A 20,816-nucleotide genomic window follows, 5' to 3' on the forward strand; every position below is an offset into this window, starting at 1 on the left:
CCACATACGAACTTTCAAAATGACTAGGTGTTCTTTGATGATGACTCTAAAAAGTTATTAAAACCCACAATCCAAGAAAGAAACAAGCAATATAGAGTTCTTACACATAAAAATATTTGGCATAATGCTCTACAGTTTATAATTATTTTTATATACATCCATTACTGCATGTAATGCCCACTATAACTGTAAGGTGTTATTATGAATTTTATAGAGAAGGTTCAGAGAGAGAAAAGTGGGAAAACCAGACACTGACCCCCAGGTCCTCTGTCTCCAAGTTCATAAAGTTTTTTTTAATTACACAACAGCTGCCTCCACTTCTTCTCCTGCTTGTGAATCCAAACTTTTTTCCATTAAAAATAAATTTATTAGCAAAACATTATACGCAAAAATACAGAACAAGTGAATATGCAGACACTTGCTAAAGGTTCAAGGAGGGTGATATGTTTTATCCACCTGAATCTGGAATACTTACCTTAAAATTATAGCTCAGACAAAGTTCAAGTGACTGAGAACACAATTTGAATTTTTCCTGAGACAAATAAACCTGAGCTATCAGGAGATGAGCATCTGCATAAGAAGGGTTGTGTTCTAGGCAATGCTGCAGGTTATTATAAGCTGCTTCAATGTCACCTAATAAGAGAAACAAAGCATTATAATTCAAATGATTGAGAGAGAGAGATGTGAGAGAGGAGGGACATGAATAGTTTATGGACAGTTCCATGCCTACCTGCCCCAGGTAGCCCCTTTCTAATCTTCATGAAAGAATATACCTGTAAGTCAGGCCAGCCATAAGAAGCAAACCAGGGAAAGCTGTGAAAGGATCAGAGTCAATCACCATTGCTACTTCTGAGAGGACTATAAATGTACCTTTATTTATTTTCCTGATCAAAAAACTTTTTACTTAAAATTTCATTACAGTAAGTTTTGCAAAACACAGACATTTAAATAGCTAGAATTCTGTGCTGTCACTTATATTAACAAAGAAGATACATAGTCTTATAATCATCCTTGGCCAGAAATTTTACTGCTGTATATAAAATAACAAAAAAAGCATTAAGGATATATTCCAGACATTCAGAAATAGGAGCTATTGATTTAATATGCCTTTAAATGCCAAGTGTAATAGCCAATGTTTTGGATACACATCCTCTGTACATCTACAAGTCTTAGATGGAAGAAAGGATCAAAATTAAAGTGACAGGAATGGTGGAATCTGTTAGGCTCAGGCTGGTAGATGGGGTAGAAAGAGGCTCTTCAGAGAAGGAAGAATATAAACTCTAGGTCCTAGAAGAAATTTCTAGTGATATAACCCACAGCATTCCACCTAAAGCCATCTCACAGACTGTGTTAAGTAGGTATAGGAACACAGCTCCCCATTCAACCTTGCTAGGAGCATCAGGGAAGAACAGACCCTAAATTACTCTCTGTTCCATTATGTTCCTTAACCTCATCTGATACCTCAATAGACCAAACAAGTTTTACAGTTAGGGCTTCCACTTCCCAAAGGCCCAACCTACCCATGACAGAATCCATCTACATGGAAAACAGTTTTCTTAGAGACATAGGATTAATAAACAAGTAACGGGCTGAGGCTGCATAATAACATACTAAACATAGTATCAAAATTTGTCAATCAACCAACAAACATAATTAATAATACTGGATTATTCATTGTTGTGATACACTCTAACACTCAAGAACCAAGCAGGCAGAAAAGGAAATAAGAAATGGGAATGTTAAGTATAATAAACTGGTGTGCAAATTACCACCCCCATGTTCTTTAAGGAGGAAAAGATTTAAGGAGATAACTTGAAGGTTACTGCTAAGGGGGAAAGCACACAGGAAAAGAATCAGGGTTTACAAATAAGAGACTGAAGAATATGAGGACTGAATGAATAATTGAGATTAGAATCTTTTAAAGGTGATGATGGGGGAAAGATGCGTGGTTAGTATTTAGAAGGTCACTAAATATTTAAAAATGAGAAATGGGTAATCACTGTTGCAGAAAATAGCCATATAAAAAAAGAACACAACAATATAACATTTTAATCTAAGAGCAGCCTAATTTCCTTTAAGGGAAAAATGAAAGACATTTCTGTCCTGCATGTATGTCTTTGTAACACAGAATTTGGCTGGTCTTTGTCCCAGGTTCCTGGGAGAGAGTCTTAAAATCTTGGAATTTCCTGAGTGAGAGAAGTATCTTTGTTATTTGAGGTTGGCTTTGACAATTTATATAAGTGAGAAGATGAATAGTAAGCCCTAGATAGCTTATGTTAAGAATATGACTCAGTGGGGACCAGCCATGCCAGAAAGACCAACCAAGCAGAGGATGGTGTTATCTACCTGAACTGGGGAGCAGGACCCTGGAGCCTGAGTTCAATCACATGCCCAATGATTCCATATCCCTGCCTATATAATGAACCTGGGGTGAGCTTCCCTAGTTGTTAATGCTCTCTACGTACTGTCATATATACACGTGTTGGATTGTTGATGTGTACCAACTCCACAGACAGTGAACAATGGCAGCTTCACATTTGGAACCCTCCCAGGCCTTTGCCCTGTGCATCTCTCCCTTTTGCTAGTTTGGATTAGTATCCTTTTGCTATACTAAAACTCTAATCATACGTATAGCAATTTCCCAAATTCTAGGAGTCGTTCTAGTGAACTTGAACCTGAGGGGTCATAGAAACCCCGAATTTGTAGCCAGCTAGTCAGAAGTTCAGGTGGCCTTGGCAACCCCGGAACTTATGGCTCATGTCTGTGCCCTTAACCTGCGAAGTCTGGTCCAACTCTGGGTAGTTCTGGGGTTAGAAGTCATTGTAGTTGGCAGTTTTATCAGGATACCGCTATTCAGACATACGGCAGCACTATTTTAAATGATTTAAGGCTGCTGTTTTTAAAAATGGGGTCAATATATGAGACTTTCATTTCTAGAGACTTTGGCAATTAAGAATTACTACACTGAGACTGATTTATATCAATTTTCAAAATAACAGATGTCTAATAAATTAATCAAAGAACTCAAAAGTCCCAGTTCAATTATTTAGTAGATAATACCAGTTCAACTCAGAGGAAAGTAGAAATTTCATGTGGCCCAACAGAACTTAACCAGAAGAAGGTATTATAGAGCCACTTCTTACATCTAGAGTATTTTCGAGATCCCAGCTTTTGAGATCATCTAGTTGTTTGTTTTTTTAACAGTTAAAATTGAGGTACAAAAAATTAGCAAAGTCAATCTTCTAACTCTCTCCATTATATATAAGAAATAATTGTTTAGGATGATACCTTTAAGTTGGTTTCTACCCCTTATGATTTTACAAATTTAATTTACTTTGCATGGTATTCATCTAGAAAAGGTACATAAATATAAGCCCCAAAGGTTGGGCTATTATGTATATAGTCACAAACCCATTTGTGTCCTAAAACAAAGGTTATATATCTGGGTTTTTTTTTTTTTTTTTTTGAGCTATACATAGTCACAGACACTAAACAGGAATTAACCAATACATTTCATAAAGGCCCCAAATCTGGTAAACCTTTCATCTGGCTATGCCAATGAGTCAATAACTATGGACTAAAGACTATAAATTCTTATTGCCATCTAAGTATCTGACGGACTTTTTTTTAAGTGGTACAACTGCATTTTCCCAGCAATTCATGTGATCAACAAATATTACATTTATTTTAATTTTTAAAGAATTAAATAGTACAGAATATTATGCGATTTTGTTTTGGATTAAAATTATTTATTTGTGCACAAGTAAAATGCATTTTATGCGACTGTTCTCCACATATATACTTAGTTTATTTCCCTTTTGTTTTTGTTAACATCAGAATAAAAAAGTTATTTTAAGTTTTTAAGGTATATTCTACCTGATAAATATTTCACTTTTGCTATTAGGAAGACAGCTTGCAGAAGACCTGGTACAGTTCTTACTATAGTCTCCAGGATTGAGGTACAACGTCTGAGAAGTGGAGAAACAGGTTGCCCAGGACTTGCAGGCTATAAACAAAACAAATCAGCATATCATTTTATAAGTTCTAGTATTTAGTTAAAAGTGAACACACACTTTAAATTTTAGTAGAACTAGCAAAACTATGTATTTTTCCAAAATTTCTGTTATTCTACTTTTGCATATCTTTACCATAATGTGACTAATACTAATTTGTCTCCCTGGGATCTATGAACAAACCATGTAAATAATGGCTTTTATTCAGCAAAATAGTTATGAATTACACAATTACTGATTTGAAAACACGAAAGGAGCGTATTTGTTCAAAAACTGTAAGGGAAACATATTCAAAGGAAAGATAACTAAGAGGCAGAATTTCTTGCTGGAATTGAGAGTCGAGGCAATGTGAATTCTAATTCTAGACCTGCCTTGTGATTTATTCAGTTCAGTAACTTGCATTGCCCCCTAGAGTACTGTAAGATCAGTTTCTGAAAATTCTTTTTTTTCCTAGTAGATATCAGAAGGTAGAAAACACATGCGCTACACCAAATGTCTCATACCTTCACATTTTCTGCTTCTCTGCCTGGCATGCTGAAGGTCCTCAAAGGTTTTTTTTTTTCTCTTTTTATTAATACGCAGTAAATATAACTAAAAGAGTACTAGAAATCTATTGTTTTAATGGCTGTCTTAATCAATGGTTACCCACTCATAAGCTAAAATGTGATATTAGAATTTAAATGTCAAATGTTCATTCTCCCTGCTTTGCCCTACTAATGCTGCTTCCTTTATTTGAAAAATAATCCTCCCCATTGTCCCCCTATACCCCACAAGTATATAGTCTTAGCTAGAGTATGGTCTCTTACTGACAATCACTTCTACCATGAGATGTTGTTATTGACAAGAAAGTGCCACATCTCTTTGCTACCTTGCGGCACAAAAAAATGTGCAAAAATTTCAAAAGGAATTTCAAAATATGACCATTGATGCTTAGAACACCTCTACTTCTTTAAATTTCTAGAGCATTTATAATCTGTGTAATAAAATTTAGCATTCTATATTATCTTATACAATCCCATAGTAGTTTCATATTTTGTTTTGCTTCTTTTATAGGGCTAGGGTGCCTTAAAGATTGGAATTTTACACGTTTTCAAACAGTAATGAATACAGAGTAAACTCTTTAAAAGTATTTTTTTTTCACTTGAAAACAATGAAAGTGTAGGTGATATAGTGAGGTTAAGGTTCTTTGCCACCTGCTAAGAATTATTTATTGAAAAAAATTATTTGAGACCCACCATCATTTTTACTGTAAATGCTTTCAGAGTAAAGCATATACGGACAATCTCTAAGATAACATCTGTTTGATTAAAAAAAAAAACTATATAAAAGGAGCAAGGAACAGAGCTGGAGACACAGACAAGTCTGTCTTTCTGATATTTCCCCATGAAAACAGCATTATAAGCGCTAATTAGGTGCTATTACTCTGACAAAAGTTATATTGCAGGAACACAGAATGTCGTGGACTAGGGACACAATTACCACTTTACCACATTTCTTTCTCACCTACAATTAATTCTTAGCATAGCTGCCAGAGAAATCCTTTTAACCTGTTGAGTCAGATCATGCTGAAACCTTCTGCTGGCTCCTCACTGTGCTCAGAGTTGATGTTGGGGAAGTGACAACAACTTCTAAGGCCCTACGTGGTCTGGTATCCTCTGCTGTGACCTCCTCCTCACTCCCTCCCGGTCACATGAGTCTCCTGTGTCCCTTGAGGCCACAGCACAAGTGTTCCTGTGCCTGAGACAATCTATACCATATTTCCACGGGAACGCTTCAGGTTTTTGTTCAATTTTTACCATTTCAAAGAGGCCTAACCAGACCATCTTATCCAAAATTACCACCCCCGACCCTAGTCTGTTATTTTCTATTACATAATTGACTTGACTATATTATCTGTCTCCTCCGGCTAGTTATATATGCTTCAAGAGGGCAAAGGCTGTGGTTTATTCTTACACGACCACCTCGCCAGCTCTAAGCGGAGCCCTGGGTACTCTACAAGCATTTGTTGAATGAATTCTGAATACTGCACAAGTACTGAAAAATGTATTCCGACTCTAAGCAACTGAGAACAGATCATGACGGGGAGACTGGGATCAATCCTAGGTGTTATTCCAGAACGGTTAATTCATTTTTCTTTCTTTTCAAGTTTTTATTTAAATTCTAGTTAGTTAACATACACTGCAATATGGTTTTAGGTGTGGAATTTAGTGACTCATCACTTACATATAACACCCAGTACTCATATAACACCCAGGGCACACAAATGCCCTCCTTAATCCCCATCACCCATCTAGCCCATCCCCCACCCACCTCCCCTCCAGCAACCCTCAGTTTGTTCTCTATAGTTAAGAATGGTTAATTTAAAACAGCTTATGGGGTGCCTGGGTGGCTCAGTTCGTTAAGCGCCTGTTCGGCTCGGGTCATGATCCTGGAGTCCCGGGATCGAGTCCCACATCGGGCTCCCTGCTCAGTGGGGAGTCTGCTTCTCCCTCTGACCCTCCCCCCTCTCATGCTCTCTCTCATTCTCTCTCCCAAATAAATAAAATCTTTAAAAAAAAAAAATAAACAAAACAGATTATGAAAGTCTGTAAAAGGACTTGGTGATCAAAACAGCAGCATGGCTTCCCTCAAGAAAGGCCATTATCCTCATTTCTTCAACACAAGGAAGCTGTAAATCAGGGAGAATGCTAAGTATTATGCTTTTAGCAATGAGGTATTTGATACTCCCTCCTAGGATACTCCTGGGCTGAATCATGAGCTGAGTACAGTAATGTTAAGTCATCTGCTTACTGTCTGTAATAAAAAGAGTACTGACTAATGGTTCTACATAAATTTGGAAAGAACTCTCTGAGAATACAATAAAAGGTTACATCTTCAGTTCTATTCAGAGGTAGATAAGGCAGATAATGGATGACAGTAAAGATCCGTATAAAACAGATGACAATCAGGATCTAAAAGAATATGGTAATCTGAAATTATGACTCTGAGGAGATAAAATTTCCTAGGGATAGAGTCTACACATGGGTCCTCAGTTGCACTGAATAATAGATCCAAGGACTTTAGTTAACTATTAATTCAACAGGGGTCAATAATATAATATAATTCACAAAAGAAAGCTAGAGAACACCCAGAATTAGGGAGGAAGAGGATCTGCCAAGGCCAAACCCATACACGGAACAGTGACTTACTGAGAGCTTACTAACAAAATAAAGGCTGTCCTCAGGCTCACGGCCAGGGTTCTACCTATGTCATGTCATATAAAAAATAAATGGCTAAAAACCTGGAATTGTTTAGGAGAACCATGAAAACTAATTTCTAAAATCCAAAGGTCTGTGTTATGAGTGAGAAATAATCCTTGCTTTGGCGAAGTAATTGGATTTGCTCTGTGCCACTCCGGAGAGCAGGAGGCGGACCAGGAAATGGGTTAATTTTTTTTTAACACAAAGCTGAGTCTGACAACATAGGAAATACGGTCTAATAGTCATAGTCATACAGTAAGAACTGCATTTTTGAATGCACCCTGGGGTTGGATGGGCATGTAATGTGGATGCTGTGGAGAAGATTCAAATATTACATGCATGTCTGAATTAAATGACTTCTAATATTTCTTCTAAACTGAAGATTTTAAGATTTTATGAACTATAAGTGAATATTTGTAAATCAATACATTATTATTTGATAGCAGTCATTGGTGTAAGTATTCTGATTTAAAAACTATTTTAACTAATATAGATATAAATACGACCATTGTAAGATGCTGATATAATCTAACATGTGAAAGACAATTTATTAGCATGTTTTATAAAAAATCATATAAGTGATGGCGAAAATATTTTCGTTGAAAATAAGTCCCAGGATTACTTACCTGCATTGGACAGAAATTCAGATATTCGGTAATAATTTCTAGCAAGAAATCAGGATTTAAGTTCTCAAAATACTGTATGCCAAGTGGTAGATCTTCTAACTGTGAAAAATGAGTGTCCAGAACGTCGTTTAACAAATTAATAACTTCCTCTTGTCGTTTATTTTTCTTCATAGCAAGAATTGCATGTAAATAGGTTAATTCCTAGAAATTAAGTAGTTGTCATTAATTACCCCATTCAGTTGTAAAGCCATTTATTTCTATTTAGATTTCAAACATTTATGAAGTGCTATTTATGTGCATTATCTGTTCGAATTTAAGTATTAGCCTGTACAAACTTTTAGAATCTTATACAAGAATATTTAAAGTCTAATTCTGTGTGGAGGTAAGTTAGTAGATGCAATTATGTATTAAAATTAGTGTGTATTAGTCCTGAAAGCCATTACTATTACTAAAATTTAAAATCTCGTATTTTATAAATAGTACCTAGGATCTACCATCTGATAAAATAAAACACTGTACCGCAGATTTTCCAATAGACTGCTGAATTTCCCTAAGGAATTCTAGCTGCTGATCTGCATCCTGTAACTGCCATTCAATTAACTGACATCGGACAAATCCTAAAACCAAACAGGACAAAAACAGTCAAAGTCCACATCAGTTCAGGCATGTACAGTTCAAGCTAACACAAACATTAATGAAACAGATTTTCCCTCCATAATATATTAAAGTATTAATCATTATAATAAAGTATAATAGACTAAAGTAATACAACTTCAGATTTAAGGAAAAAAAGAATAAAAGAAAATAAAATGGGCAGCTTTGTACCCAAATAAAATCAGTTACTAAGAAATTCAGAGTTTATAGGAACTATCTCATAAAAATCTATTCTCAAGATAGTTAAGAAATAAAAACTTCATTTTTGAAGACTTATGTTTTTTTTTTCTATTGTGGACAATGGAGGACAGTTTAATTTTAGAAAACCACAACACACATTTTTTTCTCCTTTAACAGCAGGTATTAAAGGAATTATGACTTGCATCTCTCTGAGGAACATTTAGAAAGAGCTGTCATACCTGTCAGTGCAGGGACGCTAGTTTCATCAAGTGTCATGGCGGTCTTATACCACTTCAATGCCTCTTTAACTTTTCCTTGTAAAATCATTTGGTATCCAAGTTCTGTAGCAAATTCTGATTGCTGAGGGGCTAAACTAAAAGCTCTTTCTAGTAATCTCTGAATTTTTTGAAGAATGAGTTGACTTCGCCCACACTAAAAAGAAAAAAGAAATTTTAGACTAGAAAGTCAAACACTTCTACTCAGGTGGGAGGATTATTTTTTCCTAAAGATACAAATTATTTGTACTTCATAGAAATAGAATGAAAAAATAAATAAAAGTATTTAATAATCAAATAAAACTTCTCTATTTACTAACTAGACAGTACAGCAAAAGTTTATATCCTAGCAGAACTTAAAATCCTAATGAGCTATTTTAAACAACAGCTTCTTGAAAAGTATACTCTAATGAAGTTGCTGTACATTTTTTAGAACTTTTTCTACTTTTCAAACTTTTTAAAACTGTCTCATGATTGTTTCACAAATTAGACAAGAAAACTGTTATATAAATTGGTTTATATATATATTAATCTAATCAAAACTTAAGACAAGGATTTGCTTTCCCCCTAAGGAGAAGGTATGCCACCAGGGAGAATATTTTAAAAGATCATGCATTAGAATCTTTATGAACAAAGCTTCAAAAAAATTTCAAGAAATGGCAACTCTGCTGAAGTATGTAATGTTCTAACATAATAACTTTTAAGAGTAAAATATTAAACTGCTTGAATTTTTGTAAGCTTGTTTAAAAACTAATCAAAATAAATTATCTAACAATAAAGTAAATAAAAAAGGTAAATACCTTCCTTAATTCAAACTTTTGTAATAGCACAGGATTTTTTTCCCTCTACATTTCACACAATCTGACAATCTGTTTTTTAACAAAAGAATTCAGTTTCAACGTCATTTAATAATTAAGATCCTTGATTTTTTTTCCTCCAATTTTATGTCTAGTAGTTCACTTGTGTATACAGTTTTCCTTATTTTTTTTTAGTTTAATTAAGAACTTTTCACTCCTCTCATTCCTTGTATTGAGATTCTGTAGTATTTTTCTGTTCCATTCCTGATGATCTTCTTATTGGATGTTGTAAGAGAAACATTTCTTTACTAGTATTATTAAAAAAAAAAAAAAAAAGATCCCAGCCATTTTCCCCACCAAAATTGTCTCTTACCCATGTTAAAACTGTTTTTCAAATACAACTGACTCTTGAATAATTCAGGGGTGAGGGTGCTGTCACCCACGCCCTTCCCCCTTCTCCCGTACCACACAGTTGAAAATCTGCATATAGGGGTGCCTGGGTGGCTCAGTCGTTAAGTGTCTGCCTTTGGCTCAGGTCATGATCCCAGGGTTCTAGAACTGAGCCCCGCATTGGGATCCCTGCTCAGCAGGAAGCCTGCTTCTCCCTCTCCCACTCCCCATGCTTGTGTTCCCTCTCTGGCTGTCTCTGTCAAATAAATAAATAAAATCTTTAAAAAAAAAAAAAGAAAATCTGCATATAATTTTTGACTTCCCAAACACTTAACTATTAATAGCTTACACTGACCACACCTTCCTGATAACCGAAACAGTCCATTAACACATATTTTGTATGTTATATATTCTTACAATAAAGTTAGAGAAAAGAAAATCATAAGGAAAATTCATTTACAATACTGTATTGATTGAACACATCTGCATTAAGTGGACTCACACAGTTCAAACTTGTGTTGTTCAAGGGTCAACTGTAGTTTCAAAAAACAAAATAAAGAATAACCCTAGTTATAAATCCTATGCTCTGATTAATAAATAACTTCCCACTTCCTCTGGAATTTCCCACTTCCCTATCCTTAAAGGCTCCGCAAGGGCTACTTCCATGAAACCTCCATTATGCCTTCTTATGGTTGGAAATCATATCTCCTCTGAACTGACAGGATTTCCTAAGACTGTATCACATATTTACATACATATGGTATTTTCATTCTAGGCCATATACTCTTTGATGCCTCAACCTTTGTGACTTGTTTTATATTCCCAGGCACAGATAACAGAGCTCTGTTACATAGCAGGCTCTCTTACAGTTCTGCTGAAGGCTACTGTGATCTTATAAAAAAGTTGAGCATTCTGTGGTTCCATGGCATCCAATGCATTCTCTAAGGTTTCCAGCATAGTGGCAGCCTAAAACAAAAGTATCAGTATAATTTGAAAATAAGAAAAAAAGAATACATGACATATACACTAATAAGTATTAATATTAAAAAAATCCTTGCTTTTACAAATTCCCTCTTGTCCAGTGAAATCTATGTTTCGAAATGTATTAAAAGTTCTTTTAAAAAGCTCAAGAATTATGAATAAAGAATTGAGTTTTAGGATGTGTTTTTTAGGGGTCCCTGGCAGGCTCAGTCAGAGAACATGAGACTCTTGATCTCAGGGTCATGAGTTCGAGTCCCACATTGGGTATGGAAATTACTTACATAAATAAAACTTAAAATAAAATAAAATGTGCTTTTAAAATATTTGTTATTAAATGGAAACCTCTGGGTAGATAAAGATACCCACAATATTCAATTAACTATATATGCGAAGCTCCCTCTCCAATCATTAGTTCATGACACACGAGATATGAAAAATAACATATAATTATAAACATTAATATTATATGAGGTCAGATTTTGGATTACCTATATAGTCTGGTTTATACTTAAAGTATTTTCTAGAATAGAAAAATCATCAAGACACTGAAAGTAATTTCAATGCCTGGAAAATTTACTAAAGAGTTGTCCCCAGTAAAATTCCTCTGGTATTTACTGAAGAACTTAGTTGCCGTCACATTTAACAATTTAACCAGTTTAATTTACCCAATGAAACACAATTCACATCTACTACTTATTATAATACTATTTGCTTCAGACTGGATTTTGGCATTCCATAACCCAGTACATAATCAATGTGCTCATTACTAGAGAAACATGAATCTTATTATAAGGTCCGGTCCAATGGGATGTCATCCTAAGCCCATTTAAATTATGCAAACTCAGTTGAACTGTAAAAAAACTAAGAATTATATTTTGCATATATATTCTTTCATACCTAGCACCACCAGTTACATTAATCATGTATATTACTGTATAGGAGTTTTATGTACGAAACCACATATACTGTAATTAATGATTTAAGGAATTTTCAAGGTATTTTAACTATTCAATATTTTTGCTTTATTAGTTGATTTAAGAAGCTCATCACTGTATTAAAGTGTATTTCTAGGAATCAAGGAAAAACTACCATGGCATACATTCTGAAAGAGCTCTTCAAGGCTCTGATGTACGGGCATACGTGTGTGTAACTACATATTTTTTAATACAGGAAACTTAAAATAATACAACTTACCTTCTCTATGTCCCCCTCCCTACACAAATAGTAAAGAGCCAGGATTCTTAGCGCTTCCACATTTTGATTATCCTGAAGCATTAACCTGCAGAAAAACATTTCACTTAATGTTCAAATAAACTTAATGTGGTTTTTTTATTTGAGGGTTTGAAAGGACAGTTTGCTGGTCTGACTATTCCACTGTCTAAATAAGAATTTTAATCAGTAAGATAGCATATCCTTTATGAAAATTATCAACCTCATTATTTAAGCTAAAAAAAATCTCTGAATCTTTAATATGTTTTAAAAAGATAGGAATAGATTGTATCAGTCTCTTTAAATCCTTTGGCAATCCTAAATAAAGTATTAGTTAACCATATCCAACAGTATATTAAAAGAATAATTTGAGGCACCTGGGTAGCTCAGTTGGTTAAGTGTCTGATTCTTGACTGCAGCTCAGGTCATGATCTCAGGATTATGAGACAGAGCCCTACATCAGGCTCCGCATGGGGTATGGAGCCTGCTTAAGATTCTCTCTCTCCCTCCCCCCACCACCCTCTCCCTCTCAGAAAAAAAAAGAACAATTCACCCTGACCAGGAAGATGTATTACAAGAATTGCAGGAATGAAAAGATGGGTTAAACATTTAAAAATCTGTTAATGTAATTCACATTAAAACAGATTCCTATGTGAGAAAAACAAATCAGAAAAAAATTAGTAACAACTCCCCTTTCCCCAAAAAAACATAAACTTAGTAAAAAATATGCAAAAGCTATATAAATTCCTAAACTTTACTCAAGGACATTTGAAAAACTGAACAAATGGGGTAACTAACACACTAGGTTTCTTCTTATCACGAATGGTGTGGTACATTGAATTATTAGCTTCAATCTTCCCAGCTTCCCTTAATACATGCTTTCCGCCATGAAAGTGAGCAGTTCCTCCCATGAATGCTGACATGTACTTTACTGCTTCTTGGCTATGGACTTGGGACATTTTCCTTATTTGGTCAATGGAACGTGAATAGGAATGGCAGTGTGCCACCCCAAAGTTTCAGAGGCACTGAATATTTCTGCCTGTCCTCTTGCATCTCTGCTATCACCATGAGAAGAGTTTCCTCTGGGTAGCTGCTGCTCTCTGGCTTGAACCCAGAGAAGAATACCCTTAGAGCTGACCAGAGACCAAACTGCAATGAGGTGCTACACCCAGCCAGCTGGATCTAAAATTTGAAGCAGAACCCCAGGCAAGCCTGGTTGAGGTCAGATGATCCCTACCAAAGTGAGAAATGAGTGCTTATAGTCATATGCCCTGAGATCTGTAGTTGTTTGCTATGCCTCAATAGCTGCCCCATGATAATACTCATTTTTGGTTAAAAAAAATTTTTCCCCAAATAATCTATAGATTTAATGCAATTCAAACCAAAATCTTATTTTTTTTTTAACTTGGTAAGTTAATTCTGACAGTCAATTGCAAAAGAAGAGCCAAGAAAACTATCGAAAAAGAAACATGATGGAGAACTTGCCCTAAAAAATATAAAAATCCATTAAAAATATAGGAAAGAATAGACCCAGTTTAAAAAAAAAAAAGGACCAGTCAGCATACGGGGGGGGGAGGGGAATAGCTTTTGGTATTAAAAAGATGCTCAATCTCAACATAATTGAAGAAATGAAAATAAAAATAAAGTTTTATTCTACCAGATTCTACCACTTTTATTCTATCAGATAGTTAAAAACAAAAACACCACACCAATAGCCAGAATTAATAAGGAAGGGTGGGGGGGCATCCAGTAGACTACGGATGGGAGTATAAATTCTTAGGAGAACAATTTGGTAGTGTCTTCCAGAATTTCAAACATGCATACCTGAGGTAGAGACTGCAATCTGTCCCCTCAAATCCATTCTCTCTTCATTTGCTTGGGCACACAGCTAGCCCACATTTTCCTGCCACCTTTGCAATTAGATGTGGCCCATGGGAGACCAAGCACCGTATGCCACTTCTGGGCCTGGGCTTTAAAGAAAAGTGGAATGACTCCACCCTCTTTCCCTTTGTACCAGCTGGATAGCAATGTCATGAGGTTTTAGGACAAGGCAGAGTTGCAAGACGGAAAGGGACTAGATCCCTTAATGACGGTGTGGAGGAAGGCTGCCTGATCAAGATTTACACCCACTCAAAATAGTTACATATCACAAGAAAAATTGTGTTTAGATCTTTTTTTTTTTTTAGGAGCTTAGCCTATCCTAACAAATAAGATTCCCTTTAACTCAGTAATCCCTCATTTGGGAAACATCCTCCAGAAATACACAAAATGTGTATAAAGGGGTGTGTGTGTATAGGCCTAAATGTCTACCAATGAGGAAAGATAAATTATTTGTATGTTTATTTTATAGATGTTTCCATTGTTAAAAAAGAACTATGTATATCTGTGTGAATGGATATAAAAGAACATCCACAAAATACTAAGTTAAAGAAAAATCAAGTTTAGGGGCACCTGGATGGCGCAGTTGGTTAAGTATCTAACTCTTGGTTTCAGCTCAGGTAGTGATCTCAGGGCTGTGAGATCAAGCCCTGCACTGGGCTCCGCGCTCAGCACTGAGTCGCCTTGAGTTTTCTCTCCCTCTCCCTCTGTCCCTCCCCACCAGAACATGTACTCTCTCTCTAAAATAAAACTTAAAAAAAAAGAAAAATCAAGTTTAAAAACTATATAACAAGTCTATTTTCTACACACATCCCCCAAAATATATTTTTTATGTATTGATACTCCCCTCACCCCCTCACTCACACACAGTGCCTACAAATCTAGAAAAATATAAATATCAGTTACTAATGTCCAAATTGTGGCCTCCAAATATCATTTCCCACTAAAAGGGATTAGACTGCATTCCACAATGCCTAATACCTGTTTGGGGCAGCAAATATACAGAAGTACCCCCGGTATATCTTGCTCTCTACCAAATAGCAAGGAAACTATCAAGGACTACGAGGATCATATGGAAAGGACTTAAGAACTAACTTGAGGAGGCTACCAAGAGCCAAAGATGAGATAATTTAAGCAATTTTAATAACCAAAATGGTTAGAAACATTTAAGTTTAATCCATGTCATATAAACAAATCCAAACTACTAATCAGTCACTACTGCAGGATGCCAGGGAATTTTTAAACTTTTTTTGGTTTTTTGAAACCCAGAAATAAAAGACTCAAGCACTTATCCAATTTTTCTTATATGAACTATAACACCAGATAACCACCAGTAGATTAGAAGGTTTTTTTTTAATAGTATTCCAGCAAAGAAATGAAGAAAGAATGATATAACCATATTAATCCTAGAGCACCCACATACTGAGCACAAATTTCTGAGCCACCTGGGTGGCTCAGTCGGTTAAGTGTCCAACTCTTGATTTTGGCTCAGGTCACGTTCTTGGGGCTGGGAGATCGAGCCCCGCACTGGGTGTTGGAGGCCGCTTAGGATTCTCTCTCTCCATCTGGCCCTCCCCCCACTACCTCTCTTAAAAAGAGAAAATTCTGCTAATAGCACAAAAAGACAAGCAAAGATTATGTCCCTTTGATGAAAGAACACATCACCACTTACTAAATAATTGCAAAAAAAAATTGAACATGAATCTAACCAAGCCTCTATATCCAGTACCAATTTATAGGAAATTCATAGGATAGCAACAAGTTATACGGTATATGGCATGTAGTCAATAAAATTTGTATGGAAAACCTACAGGATAAAAGACTGGTTTCTTTAACTTACACATCACAAAAAAAAAAAAAAGAGGTGGGAGAAGAGGGAGGCAGATGGAGGGAGAGAGAAGGAAAATGAGGAGGGGCGGAGGGAGAGAAGGAATCCTCCAATGACTTCACACTCCAGAAGAAAACTCCAAACCCTCAAGATGACCGAGACCTTTCAAATGCTGGCTCCCTAAGACCTTTCACATCCTGGCTCCCCTGCTCCACCCTTCTGCTCTGACTTCACTGTCCAGTCATTTTATCTCCTCCCACTCCTTAAAAACATGACACAAACTTTTGCCTCAAGGTTTTCACACTTGTTTTTCCTTCTTTCTCTAAAGTCTTCTTCCAGATAGCTGCATGGCTTGCTCCTTTAGTTCAAACACCATCTGCTCACTGAGGCCTTCTCTGGCCATCCCATCAAATGGAACCCTTCCCCCGACTCCCGATTTCACTTTCCAGTTTTATCTTTTCTCCATAGCACTTATAACTCTCTAACATACTACATAACCTCTTATTTGTTCTGCTTTTTATATGGTTCCTCTCATTTGAATATAAGCTTCACAACGGCAGGGACATTTTCCATAAAAGAGTGTCTTAGAACAGCTATTCAGATATTTATATAAATCAATAAATTGAGTTTTTAAAAATAATGCAATGTTAAGTTCTTCAATTCTATATTGTTTGAAAAAATCAAACTTAAAATATGAAAAAATCAAACTTAAAATATGATAAAAATATATAGTTGTTTTTTTTTTTTCCTGGAAATTATAACCAGATCCAAAGGTACTTGTATTATCTTTTTTTACTTAACCTGTGTGCTGTTTCAACAGTCTGGTCCCAATCCTGTAAGGCAAGTTGTAGTTTCATTTTCTTTACAAAAGCAGGAAGGAAACTTGGAAAGTTCACTATTATCTGGTTCACAGTCTCCAGAGCACCAGAATAATTCTGGCTCATCTCAAGGCATTGTGCCTAATGGGAGAAAAAACGTGGTATCAAAACTGTGATCATACATACCAAGGTTCTCATAACAGTTATCCTGGAAGACATACAATACTAGTGTTTAACATATTCTTTCTATATTCTTGTTTTCTGACTTTTCTGTAGGGAACAGTTATTTTTATAATGAGAAATACAAAACAAGTTTTTAACAAAACAAAAATTTTCAAACATTACAAAACAATAAAAATATTTTATGTAATTGACTTTGTTATAAAACCCTAATTTAAATAACTAGAACAGAAAAATTATCTTTTAGAATAAAATATTTCTAGGCTATTTGCAAATGGAATCTAAAATGAAGAGATTTTGTATGTTTTTTTCAAAAAATTACTTTCAGGCTAAAGAAGATAAGACTTTAAAAAATAAGCAAAATAAAGTTCAAGCAACTCCTTCTAGCTCAACATTTTCAATTCTAGAAAGTATCTTAAGGAAATAATTGAATAAGACCACACAAAATATAGATTATAGTTATGGCAGATTTCTAATAGATATAATGGAAAAAATAAAAATAATCCAAAATGTCCATACAGGATTAAATTATAGCCTATCTATTTAATCAAATTTTAGGTGGTTATGTGGATTTGTAGATCTGTATTTACTGACATGAAGAGATGTCATCTATAATGCAATAGTTTAATTAGTTATCTTTAATGGTGATATTTATTCTTAATTCAGATATTACTGAATTGTGAATATTTTTTACAATGTCTATGTATTACTTTCATAGTCAGAAAAAATAAAGCTATAGAGTTACTGCTATAGATAAGAAAAGATATGAGGCATATTTATCACATATCAGATTTTTAAAAATTTGCTTCGAGATCTCCTTTAGGAATAAATTTAGTCCTGGAATATCTCAGTTCAAAATGAGCATCCAGTCTCAAAAAATGTAATATAATCCTAAAATTGGTTTGAGATTATATTTTCATGTATATTCCCATATAATTATATTCCCATATAAAGTCTGAGAACCATCCAAAGATGCCATTATGTCAAAATAAATTACTATTAAAATTTCTGAATAGCTGAGAAAGATTAATGCAGAGCATTTTTTCAAATTACATGTATCTTTAGAATCTGCCTAAATAGCGGGTAATGTAAAAAAAGAAAATCATGTTAAAAGACCACATCTATTACTTCCTTAGACTATCATCTCCCATATGATGCCACATACATATTAAATGAAACTAAATTTGCTGTGTATTTGGTTCACATCATTCCAAGTTGGCATTAGGCTAATGCAAACATCCTCTATTGAATTAATTGAAAAATAAATACATAATTGGGATGGGTTGTAGCAGAAAAAGAATTTAAACCAATCTTAAGTATTGGAGGAAAAAGGTAAGTCCCTCCTAAAATATATTAACACCTGAAACAGCCCCACCTTAGGAGGTTATCAACTAGCTTTTCTTTAAGAAATAGGGAGGAGGAGAAATGATCAAAAAAAACTTTTTAAAAACTTGATAAACACACAATTCCTCTAGCAGTGCCTTTAGGTAAAACTTGACTCCAATCAGCTGGAATGCTAGCTGTACCCCAGGCGCGTATCTGAACACGCTCACCAGCCACAGACATTGACAAGAGTGATGAGGGGATATTAACAACAGCCAAGACCCTAATCTCTCTTCTTCCTTTTTATCCTCCCAATTACTGCTTATCTAACAAGGTGTTTTCCTAACATACACATTTAATTTCTTCTTGCCAAATCAAAAATTTGAAGTTTTAAGGCGTTCTAAAGGCATCAATGGAACTGAAGAAAGGCCCGAATTATACATTTCTACCTACCAATGATTTCTAATGACTCCGCCAATTAATTGCTCATCCCTCACAATATAAGTCAGGTCATACCGTTTCTCTTTTCACCGGCTGCCTATCTGGTTCAAATTAAAAGCCAAAGGCTTTATACAACCAGCCCGGCCGCTCATCCCCCCATGCCCACCTGCCCCCACGCCCACCTGCCCCCACGCCCACCTGCTTTTCCTCCAGCCTCTTCTAACCTCCGCTTTGCTCATTCCACTTTCATCTCCTGGTCTCCCAGCAATACCCTGAACATGCCTTAAGGTATTTCAACTTGTTATCCCCTCTATTTGTAATGCTTTCCTGCAGGAGCCCAGAGCTTCAACTCTCACCTCCTATATATGTCTTTGCTCAAATGTCACTTTTCCTGACCACATCATTTGAACCTACAAATTCATAACCCAGCTTTACATCTCCCCTTTACCTGATTTATTTTTCCATTGCACTTATCACCTTCTAATACGCTACATAACTTATTCATTTATTTTTTATTATGTTATGTTAATCACCATACATTACATCATTAGTTTTTGAGGTTTACTTATTTATTTTATTGTCTGTCTTCAACAATAGAGTATAAGCTCCAAAAAGGAAGAAGTTTTATTTTGCTTCAGGGTATCCCTACTATCTAGAGTGATGCCTTGCACATATTAGACTATAAATGTTTAGTGAGTAAATAATATAGGAACTACCACCAACAACAATTAAAACCAATCAAGATTTAGGAATTTGGTAAGGAATACATCTCTCTAGCTTGTTGTTCACTGTCCTATACAAATAAAATCCAGTCCCTCCCATAATTGAGAGCTGAAAGAAGTAACATGACAATTATTATCTTTTTTGAGCTACTCATTTTGTTGGGTTTCAAATATATTATGAATAAACTTTAAAACATGATTTATTTACCCTCACTCCAACTCACCTTACCCAGCAGAGCAAAAATATCATTTCCATCTTGTAATCCCTCTTCAAAATATCTCAGTGCTTTTTTAGTATAAGGTTCTTTTCCTCTTGTGATATCAAGCCATGCTCTCAAAACCTGTCCCTGTAGAATGAAAAATTCTAATCATACTTTCATTTTATTGGAAATGAAAGAAATAAATGTTGATGAAAGAGGTAAACCTAACATCCTTTTTTGTGATGAGTAACAAAAAATCACTCTGTCAAAAATGTTATGAATAATAAAAGTGTTCAGTAAAATTGTTTTCAAACCTTTCCAGCCTAAGTCTTAGGAACGGTTATGTATTTCAGCCCTTAAGGTTACCACGTATTCAATATTAATATTAAGAAACTTGTCAAACATTCCATTAATCCTAAATAACCAATATTCTTACCTGGGACTTTGCTAGTAAATTATTTTAGTATTTGTGCCGCTGAAGCGAGCATTAGTAAATTATTAATAATAATTGTTAAACATGGGGTGCCTGGGTGGCTCAGTTGGTTAAGCAACTGCCTTCGGCTCAGGTCATGATCCTGGAGTCCCGGGATCGAGTCCCGCATCAGGCTCCCTGCTTGGCGGGGAGTCTGCTTCTCCCTCTGACCTTCTTCCCTCTCATGCTCTCTCTACCATTCTCTCTCTCTCTCAATAAATAAATAAAAAAAAAAATCTTTAAAAAAAAAATAATTGTTAAACATGTAATTCAAAACACAAACAAGAATCCATTACCTCTTTTTTGGGCAAACAGACCAAGTGAACTAAGATGGAAAAACAGAAGTGTCTTGCTTGATACATATTAAAAGTTAAGATAATCTGGCAACTATCTTAATCCTTGTGACTAGTCCAGTGAGTTTCAAAGGAAAGGACAAATGACCTCAAAAACCAAAGACTGAAGAAGTCATGGGTGTTTACATTCAGAAATGCTAGTGAGTCAGCAGGTTATAAGGTTTTTAGGATTTAGAAAGAAGATGGATACATGTTACTGTACTTTTCAGTGTCCAAAAAAATTGTGCAATCTGTTCT

At 35.2% G+C, this 20,816-nt stretch overlaps 1 protein-coding gene across 2 annotated transcripts in view; it reads right to left on the reverse strand.

The window, feature by feature from the left end:
* TTC21B (tetratricopeptide repeat domain 21B) overlaps window positions 1-20,816 on the reverse strand; it is a 74,643-nt gene that overhangs the window by 44,642 nt on the left and 9,185 nt on the right. For both annotated transcript variants that reach the window (XM_027590858.2, XM_027590857.2), the window contains exons 5-13: window positions 19,779-19,901; window positions 16,872-17,029; window positions 12,350-12,434; window positions 11,042-11,140; window positions 8,952-9,144; window positions 8,398-8,495; window positions 7,879-8,079; window positions 3,877-4,006; window positions 476-633 (exon numbers count right to left, since the gene is read on the reverse strand). In XM_027590858.2, coding sequence (XP_027446659.2) covers window positions 476-633; window positions 3,877-4,006; window positions 7,879-8,079; window positions 8,398-8,495; window positions 8,952-9,144; window positions 11,042-11,140; window positions 12,350-12,434; window positions 16,872-17,029; window positions 19,779-19,901 — 1,245 coding nt within the window. The remainder of the gene's footprint in view (window positions 1-475; window positions 634-3,876; window positions 4,007-7,878; window positions 8,080-8,397; window positions 8,496-8,951; window positions 9,145-11,041; window positions 11,141-12,349; window positions 12,435-16,871; window positions 17,030-19,778; window positions 19,902-20,816) is intronic.

The sequence above is a fragment of the Zalophus californianus genome, chromosome 3 (assembly GCF_009762305.2).
Source record: "Zalophus californianus isolate mZalCal1 chromosome 3, mZalCal1.pri.v2, whole genome shotgun sequence".
Classification (NCBI taxonomy): Eukaryota; Metazoa; Chordata; class Mammalia; order Carnivora; family Otariidae; genus Zalophus; species Zalophus californianus.